We start from the raw sequence: 9235 nt of genomic DNA on the forward strand, positions 1-9235 counted from the left end.
ATGGGCAGTGGTTGGAGGAGACCTGAAGGTAACTCCTTGGGGGTCTTTGATTGGGCACAGACTTGACAGGCTTTGACATAAGTAGTGAGATCCTTGGTCATCGAGGGCCACCAGAATGAGTTTTGCAGTAATTGAAGAGTGCGGGATATTCCTGGATGGCCAGAGCTGACAGAAGTGTGGACCCATTGCATTACTCTGTGACGTACATTTTGTGGAACATACTGTTTGTCTGGTGGGCAGTTGACAGGTGCTGGCTCTTGTAGTTGTTCCCTTTGTATTTCCTCCATTATGTCCCAGGTGATAGGAGCGATGACAATAGAAGGTGGGAGTATGCATTCTGGTGTGAGGCTTTCAATGGGGAGATCATACTGCCTGGATAGAGCATCTGCCTTACTATTCTTACTGCCTGGGTGATATGTCACCGTAAACTGGAATTGGGTGAAAAGAAGGGACCAGCGAGCCTGGCGTGGGTTTAGTCGTTTGGCACTCTTGATGTATTCTAGATTTTTGTGGTCAGTTATTACTTTGAAAGGGGTGGACTACTCTTTCTAACCAGTGTCTCCATTGCTCGATGGCTGCTTTCATGGACAAGAGTTCTTTGTTCCCAACATCATAGTTCCTTTCAGCTGCAGTTAACTTTCTTGAGAAGAATGCGCATGGATACAGTTTACCGGGTTGGCCATGGCGTTGGGAGAGCACAGCTCCGATTCCACAGTCTGAAGGGTCTACCTCCACCACAATGGAAGATTGGGGTCAGGACGTTTCAGGATGGGGGCTGTTGTAAACCTTTCCTTCAATATATTGTATGCCTGGCTGGCTTCCTCAGTCTACTTCAACTTCGAAGGCTTTCCTTTCAGGAGGGATGTCAGAGGGGAAGCAATCATACTGTAATTTCTGATGAAGCGTCTACAGAAGTTGGCAAACCCCAGAAACCTTTGAAGCTCTTTTACGGTGGATGGTTGTGGCCATTATGTGACTGCCTTGACCTTGGATTCATCCATTTTTACTCCTTGGTGACTGATATGGTAACGCAGGAATGAAGTCTGACTGACATGAAACTCACATTTTTCTGTCTTGATATACAGTTGGTTTGCTATTAGTCGAGAGAGGACGGTCTTGACATGGTTGATATGTTCATCTTTAGACTTTAAAGGGGTCATATGATGCGATTTCAAGTTTTCCTTTCTCTTTGGAGTGTTACAAGCTCTTGGTGCATAAAGAAGATCTGTAAAGTTGCAAAGACTAAAGTCTCAAATCCAAAGATATTCTTTATAAAAGTTAAGAGTCAACCACGCCTACCTAAAATGGCTCGTTCTAACACGCCCCCACATATCTACGTCACTATGTGGAAATATTAGCATAATGCCGCCCAAATGTGCATGCAAAGAAAGAAGGCGTGGTTTCAGGAACAGCAGTCGTGTTGATGCAGCCATGTCAGGGAGACGCTGTGTTTCAGTGCGAAGCACTTTATTTGGCCTTCTAATGAATGACTGGAAAACAGCTGGAGCATTGGCAAGCCCATACGGCATAACCTGATATTCCCTGATATCCCCTAGCGGTGAGGAAGGCAGTTTTCCATTCATCATCCTCTTTGATTCTGATCAGGTTATATGCACGCCGTAGGTCAAGTTTGGTGTAAATGGTAGCCTCACGGAGCTGTTCTAGTGCTGAAGGAACCAGTGGAAGGGGGTAGCGGAATTTCACGGTAACATTGTTAAGTCCTCTATAATCAATACAAGGCCTTAACCCTCCATCTTTTTTTCAACGAAGAAAAAGCCTGCTGCAGCTGGAGACATGGAGGGCCAATATATTAACTTCAATATATTCTTCCATGACTTGGGTTTCTTTTCTGGACAGAGGGTAGATCTTACTTATTGGAGGCATTGCATTGGGAAGTAAGTCGATGGCACAGTCCCAAGGGCAACGAGGTGGTAATTGTGTGGCCTTGGTTTTACTAAAGACTTTTCCCAGATCGTCATAACAATTGGGAATGTTGACTGTCTTGCTAACTTCTGGGCTTTCTATGCTAGTTGTGAAACACGGTTGGGGAACTTGGGAAAAACAATGATTCTCACAGGAAGTGGACCACTTGGTCAGCTCACCCTGATGCCAGGAAATGATGGGGTCATGAATGGATAGCCATGTAAATCCTAGGATCACTTCATGTTTAGGGGACTCAATGACATACAATGAGATTAATTCTTGATGAAACAAACCAACTTGGAGTGTTAATGGCTTGGTCTGATGGGTAATCCCCTCTCCAATTGAGGTATCGTCTACAGATTTGATCTTGATGGGAGGGTTGCATGGTTGGGTAGGAATGTCATATTTTTTTGATGAGATCTTTGTTAATGAGGTTCAAAGCTGCTCCAGAATCGATCATCGCTGTTAATGAAATAGAAATATCTTCAGTCTTTAGTTTAATAGGGAGCTTGAATGACTTGTTACTTAGAAGTGAAAAGTGTTCAATATTTACCCGAGAGGTTGTTTGGGCCTTGTGTGGGCGCCCTTGACTGCAATGGCCTGCTTCACCGCAGTAAAAGCATAGTTGACGTCGTCTCATCCTTTCCTCCTCAGATAATCTAGAAAGACCTAGTTGCATCGGTTCATCACTTGGTTTGGTGGTTGATGTTGTCATAGTTTGAGTAACGGCCAGCGAAACGTGTTGAAATCCTCTCGCATTTTTTCGTCTCAGGGTTTGTCTCATCAGGTTGTCAATTTTTATGGTAAGAGTCACAAAGTCAGAAAACGATAAATTCTCCCCTTTACAAGCCAGCTCTGCCTGCAGGTCAGTGTTGAGGCTCTGTTGGAACACGGCTTTCAGTGAACCATCATGCCATCCGCTCTGAGCAGCGAGCGTTCTGAACATGATGGCATATTCGGCAGCAGCACGGTTACCTTGTGACATTTGTAGAATCTGCGTTGATATATCCTTGCCTCCAGCGGGATATTCAAACACTTCTCGCAGTTGTTGGAGGAAGTAATCAAAAGATCTTCTAAATCGCACATCCGTTTCCCAAACTGCCGCAGCCCAGTCAATCACCTTGCCAGATAATAACGTCATCATGAAAGCGCATTTCTTTTCATCTGACTCAAACTTGTCTTCCTGGTTATCAAAGTAAATCTTTACTTGATGAACAAAGCCTCTACATTGCTCCGCAGATCCATCAAATTTATCAGGTAATGCAAAGCTTACCGTCTTTGGCTTGGGCGATGGACGAGACTGGATGTATTGAGTCAGGTGCTCATTGACAGACTGGAGTTTATCAAGTTGATCTTGGTATCCCTTTAATACCTCACTTTGATAGGCGAAAGCCGCTTGCAGTTTTGAAAATTCCGCTGGATTCAGTTGAGGCAAAGTATTCTGTAACAACGAGGCTGAGGCGGCGTTAGAATCCATTTGCAGAAGTTTATTAACAGCAGACTTAAGTGACAGAAATGTTAGGCCAGGCAGAAAGTCAATACCAAAACAGCAGTCCAATCCATTAACATACACAAGGGTGATCCAAAAGGCAGAGATGAGTAAGCAGACAAAAGGTCCAAACACATTCATCAGTCCGAATCAGGCTATCGATGCAAAGGGGTAATCCAACAAACGTAAAGCAGGTAATCAGGCAGAATCATACACAGAATAGGCAGGCAGAAAACAATGGAAATGCTCGGTAAGGCAGGTAAACTGGCTATACTTCGTGCTACAGGCCACAGCACACAGTATTCAGGGGCAGCTGCAGCTTGGAGTAATGGGCGTGCTGAAAGGTTTCTCATTGGTCGTGCCGAAAGGTAGGGGGCATGCCAAAAGGTTTTCGCGAAAGCTGCCTGTTCCCATGGCCCATCAGTCCACTGGTTCCGCCGGGCTCCCTCGTCCCTTCGGCTCCTCCTTGGTCCTCTGTCACTCCGGCTCCACTGGGGCCTTCCGGATCCACGCCTACGCATCGGTCGCCTAAACCATCTGTTCCGCCATGGATTCCTCCTTTGTCTGGTCTACTATGTTGTGTTTGTGTGTCTTCTCCCGTTCCCTGTGTGGATATACCCTGTGTCTTTGGATACGATTTGTCTTTGGTTTCGATTATCCACGTCTCCGTCGTTCCTCTCCGACACAGACCGTGACAGTGTTTAGTAACCTTCTGTTAAGTGACATTAACCAATTCAGCAAACAGACACAGCTTTATCCATTAAAACATTTATTTAGCTTTCAAGTCTAGCTGTCAATTCAATTGTCAATTTAAATTTAGTTGTCAAGGGCTTGTGTTCACAAGTCACAAAAAAGTAATAAAATAAACCACACAAACATTCATTCATTCATTCATAATTTCTGAAGAAGAAAAAAAAATCATTTTTAAAAAACTTTGTTCATTTAATAAAAGTACTAAATATACACACTGTCCAGCCAGGCAAAGTGAAATTTTCTTCCAAAACTTTGATGGTTGACAATGTCATAAAACTTTCTGCACACTAGTGACAGAATGAGAAAGGCTCCAATCCATTTCATTTCTGTTAATTATCTCTCTGTTTATTTAGGCCCTTAGTTTCCTTAGTTCTTTGTCCTGTCTCATTTTGAATTAATGTGGTTTTGTTGCTTCCTCTGATCTCCTGTGAGTGAAAGTGAGTGAGAAAATTTTTGTTATGAAGCTATGACTTTTTTACATTTGTATTTATAGTAAATGTATTTAGGCTATTGTTTTTCATAACAAATACCATAGTTCTATACAAAAAACATGTAGTTAGAGTGAGAGGAACCTGGGGTAACAATGATCTTTATATGTAAGATAATATGGAAGAACATTGATAAATTTTAATGAGCAAATGCAATGTACAATCAAGGACTGTAGAGTCCCAATGCAGTCACACTATCAGAACATTTAATGTATTTCCTAGTAAAACAAAAGTCAGTACTTTACTTTCAGATGTGCATTTCCATAAGACAAAATATGTAATATTTTGATAAGTAATACAGTGATTATTATTCGTTTCTGTTAGTTTCATATTTCACAGAAGGCAGTCCACTAACTCCACTCCACTCAGCTTTATTTACTAGTGTGAGGATATTGCGTTAATTTCTATATATATTTTTTTATTTTTTCTATATAAATATATGGTCTGAAATGCTTAAGGATTTTTGAGAAAAAAAAAATCAGATTTGCAACTTGTGAAACTGAAAGGCAGGACTAGTGTTTATAGTTTTGTTTTCTTTCAATTAAACTGCATTATAGTATTCGATGTTTGGTTTAAAGAACAGATTCTACTGTGTAAGTAATTAAGGAAAACTTTAAGAGTACAGAATAAATAAACTGACATCGAGTTTTGCTACAATGAGCTTTTTGTAATATAAGAATGAACAGTTTAGAATGATTGTATTGTTCAGTTCTTTGAAACTATTAATCAAGGAAAATTTGTTTATTTATCTAACAGGGAGAAAACAAGGACTTTGAAACAGGAGTCAGACCAGATCAATGGCTACAAGAAGAGAATAAAAAAATTAATTCTCTATTTCACAGGCTTCATCTTGAAGGCAGCCACCATAATAAACTGAGAGCTGCAGATGTCCTTCAGATAACCAAACATTCATTACAGTCCCATGAGTCTTGTGCTGAAGATGAGCTGATTCAGACTTTCATACAAAAACTACTGATGATGAACTACAGAGCAAGATACATTCATGGTAATAAGGCCAGTGAACAGGTTCGAGCAAAACAAAGAGACAATAACTCTGAAGATGAGGGTACTATATTTGATCATGTTTTTAAAGTTATATCTTTATCAAACAATGGAACAAGTCAATCTGATCAAATCCATCCGATGGATGTTCAGATGGCCGTGTTTCATTGTGCTGATGGTTTCCTGAAGCAGCTGATGGTCACTAAACTGTCCCAGTGTCAGTACGCTCTGCCTCTGCTTGTTCCTGATCCATTCAAAATTTACTCAAATGCTGTGACTAAAAATACATATTTTCTGAAATGGCTTGAAATATTCTTGGATGAATATATCTCTGCTGACTTGTCTGCTATACATAACAAATATGATGAAAAGTGGTCAACAGTTGTAAGATTGAAAGAGAATTATGATCAGTCTGAGCAACTGACAACTGTACAAACTGAACTTGAGGGAATATCTGAGGAACTTCAAGATGCAGCCTTTGGTTTGGAGCACATCATGAGGGAGATCGGTCAGATCTATGAATCATGTGAATCAGTGAAGAAGAACAAGAAAGACCTGAAAGACTTCTCTTCTCTCCCGAGTCTTGCAGCAGAGATGATGATCTCTGGATTTCCACTGGAGCTGATGGATGGAGACGCTGCTCATGTTCCTGTGGTCTGGGTAGACTGAATACAGCAAGTGGTCCTGGAGTCTTCGCAGTGCCATGATGGAATCTGAGAACAAACTACACAACAAAATAGAAAATGAAGCAATTCATGAAGTTGAGGAAACTGATCTTCAAAGAGAGCTGTTGGAGACAAGTGAAGAAGTGGAAAAATCCATGTCTGAATTCTTTGAGAAAGACACAGATGCCAACATACTAATTCACTGGAAAACATCATTTGAAATCAAAATCAAAGATGTTCAGGAAAACATTGTGAGAGAAACGAAGAGAAAATTAAGTGAGATTCTTCAGCAGCGAGACCTGAAGAAAAAGATTGATGCTCAGAGGACACATCATGAAAATACTCTCTATGAAAAGAGCAAAAAACTTGCCTTAAAACTTAAACAAAAAGTAAATGAAGAAGAAACACTGAAAAAAGACTTTGATTTGTTTTGGGAACAGAGTGTGAAGAAGATCATCACAGACACTCAACCAATGAAAGACGTTGACATAATGACAGATGTAAAAAGGCTTCTCAGTGACATGCATCAGGGATGTCTCCCTGTAGAACAGAGAAAAGAAGGCAGTGAATACAATATTTTCAATGTGTCAAGTTATTATGAAAATGTCATTTTAAAAAGGTTGACAAAAAAAGAGATTAGTGACACTGTAAAGGATTCTTGCCGAACAGTAAAAGCATCATTTGGACATGCTCAAACTTTGTCTCCAGAGGATCAAGCCCAGATAAGATCATTTGTCACAGATGTTGCTCAGCAGACAGACACAATGATTCAGTCATTTAACATTTCAAAGATGGGCTACAACATCAGCTGCATTCTAAAACTCACAGGTTACATCAAGAATAGAATAACAGAAAGGATTCTTGCCGAACAGTAAAAGCATAATTTGGACATGCTCAAACTTTGTCTCCAGAGGATCAAGCCCAGATAAGATCATTTGTCACAGATTTTGCTCAGCAGACAGACACAATGATTCAGTCATTTAACATTTCAAAGATGGGCTACAACATCAGCTGCATTCTAAAACTCACAGGTTACATCAAGAATAGAATAACAGAACACCAGAAAGGACCAGTGAAATATGTGTTTAAGAATGAATTCTTCATGCATTTGGTTCTTTCTATCTGTAAGCGAGCAAACAAGATAATCACTGACCAACACAGAATGTTCAAGGATGCCAATGATCCTGTTCTCTATTTGGAGAGGAAGAGAGAAGAGTATTATAGTATTTTCCAGAAATACTGTCATGGAGCTGCATCAGCTGCCATTTTTGGTGAGATCATCTGTCAGAAACTGAAAGAGCCCTCTGAGCAGAGTGTTTACAAGAAGACTGCCAGAGATCTGACAGATGAAATGAGATCAAACTGTGAATCACTGAATGGAAACAGATCAAATCTGGAGAAACACATCCTTAAGACACTGGCAGAAGAGGAGGATTTCGACAAATGCATGAACTACATTGATAATCCCAGAGATCACTTCCAGAGTTTCATCAGAGATGAAGTCAGTCGGTACATCACTGATAAGTTCAGTGTCAATGTTTTACCCAAGATGAAGGAGAACATTAAACTCTTGCAGCAGAAGATTATGAAAGCAGCACATGAATCTACTGAACATGTTCAAGTCAACAGTGGAGATGCTGGTTTGTGGTTGAAGAATTTCACACAGCAGCTCTCAGATGAGCTGATCTTCTCTGAAAAACACCTAAGTGGAGTCAAACATGATGATGTTGATGATTTCAACCTCCTAGAAGATGTGATAAGACAAGAACTTCCTGCTATAATGTCAGACATCAGCAGTAGATTCAACACAAATACTTTTCCCGAAAAGCTAGACTATAAGTTCAGACCAGATGAGCTTCTGATTGATCACTTGTGTCAGTGCTGTTGGGTTCAGTGTCCATTCTGTAAAGCCATTTGCACCAACACCATAGAAAATCATGATGAGGATCACAGTGTTCCTTTTCATCAGGTTATTGGACTAAGCGGAATACATTACGCAAATACAAATAACCTGTCTGTCCACATCTGCACATCAGCAGTAGCAAAGAACAATTTACATTTTTATCCCATTGACTCAAAAGATAAAGTCCCCTGGAGAGAATACAGAAGAGCAGGAGGAGTTTATGCAGACTGGAGCATCACCCCTGATCTCTCTGAACTGCCCTACTGGAAGTGGTTTGTGTGCAGATTCCAGAAAGATCTGGAAAAATACTACAGTAAAACATTTGCGGGACAGGGAAATATACCAGATGAATGGAGAAAATACTCAAAACATGATGCTATTGAGAGTTTGTATAAATACATTTAATTGAACTAGTAAAATTAATTTATTTTAGGTCTCCATTTCACAGAGCACAGTTTGAAATGAGTTTCTGTTCCTCACTTCACTGACTGACTATCTGTTCCACGTACCAATGCCTGTTAAACCCACTCTCCACTCCAACAATACATTTGCAATTATGAAAACTAACATGTATTTGTAATTAACTAAATTAGATATATATGGGAAGTTATTTAAATTAGTATCTGATGGCATTAGAAATGATAGTGCATGAGTGCAAAGTGATGTTTATTATTATTAGTCAGAAATTGACTAAATTGGCATGTCACTTCTTGGCAATAATGTTTGAGTTTTAGAATGTTTGGGAATAATATCAGGAAATGCATCAGTTGACAAAATGTGTTTAGCTTGAGTGCAATGTAAGTCACTTTGGATAAAAATGTAATAAATATATTAAATATAAATATTTTCTCTTTATTTAAGTCCACTTCAAAAACACTGAGAGCTTGAAAAAGAGCAGTATTCAAAAGAGGGGCTGAAAAAGGTGACTCATGGAAGATTAATTGACTTTTTTTTTTTAATCAAGTCAAATCACCTTTCTTCATATAGCGCTTTACACAATACAGTTTGTGTC

At 39.9% G+C, this 9235-nt stretch overlaps 1 protein-coding gene across 1 annotated transcript; it reads left to right on the forward strand.

The window, feature by feature from the left end:
• The first annotated feature begins 6150 nt into the window (after positions 1-6150).
• LOC107691104 (interferon-induced very large GTPase 1) lies at positions 6151-8996 on the forward strand. Its single transcript, XM_016489581.1, has 3 exons — positions 6151-6243; positions 6320-7148; positions 7352-8996. The coding sequence occupies exons 1-3, from the start codon at positions 6151-6153 to the stop codon at positions 8626-8628; spliced, it is 2199 nt and encodes a 732-aa protein (XP_016345067.1). The 3' UTR covers positions 8629-8996.
• Positions 8997-9235: the final 239 nt, after the last annotated feature.

The sequence above is a fragment of the Sinocyclocheilus anshuiensis genome, unplaced genomic scaffold (assembly GCF_001515605.1).
Source record: "Sinocyclocheilus anshuiensis isolate Anshui unplaced genomic scaffold, SAMN03320099.WGS_v1.1 scaffold30, whole genome shotgun sequence".
Taxonomy (NCBI): domain Eukaryota; kingdom Metazoa; phylum Chordata; class Actinopteri; order Cypriniformes; family Cyprinidae; genus Sinocyclocheilus; species Sinocyclocheilus anshuiensis.

Bases quoted from the DNA above. Each gene is read 5' to 3' on its own strand.
- LOC107691104 (XM_016489581.1), top strand. From the start codon at position 6,151: ATGAGGGAGATCGGTCAGATCTATGAATCATGTGAATCAGTGAAGAAG. The intron at 6,244-6,319 runs GCAGAGATGATG...TGGTCTGGGTAG, and splicing joins CTTCTCTCCCGAGTCTTGCA to ACTGAATACAGCAAGTGGTC. The intron at 7,149-7,351 runs GTTACATCAAGA...TAAAACTCACAG, and splicing joins CTGCATTCTAAAACTCACAG to GTTACATCAAGAATAGAATA.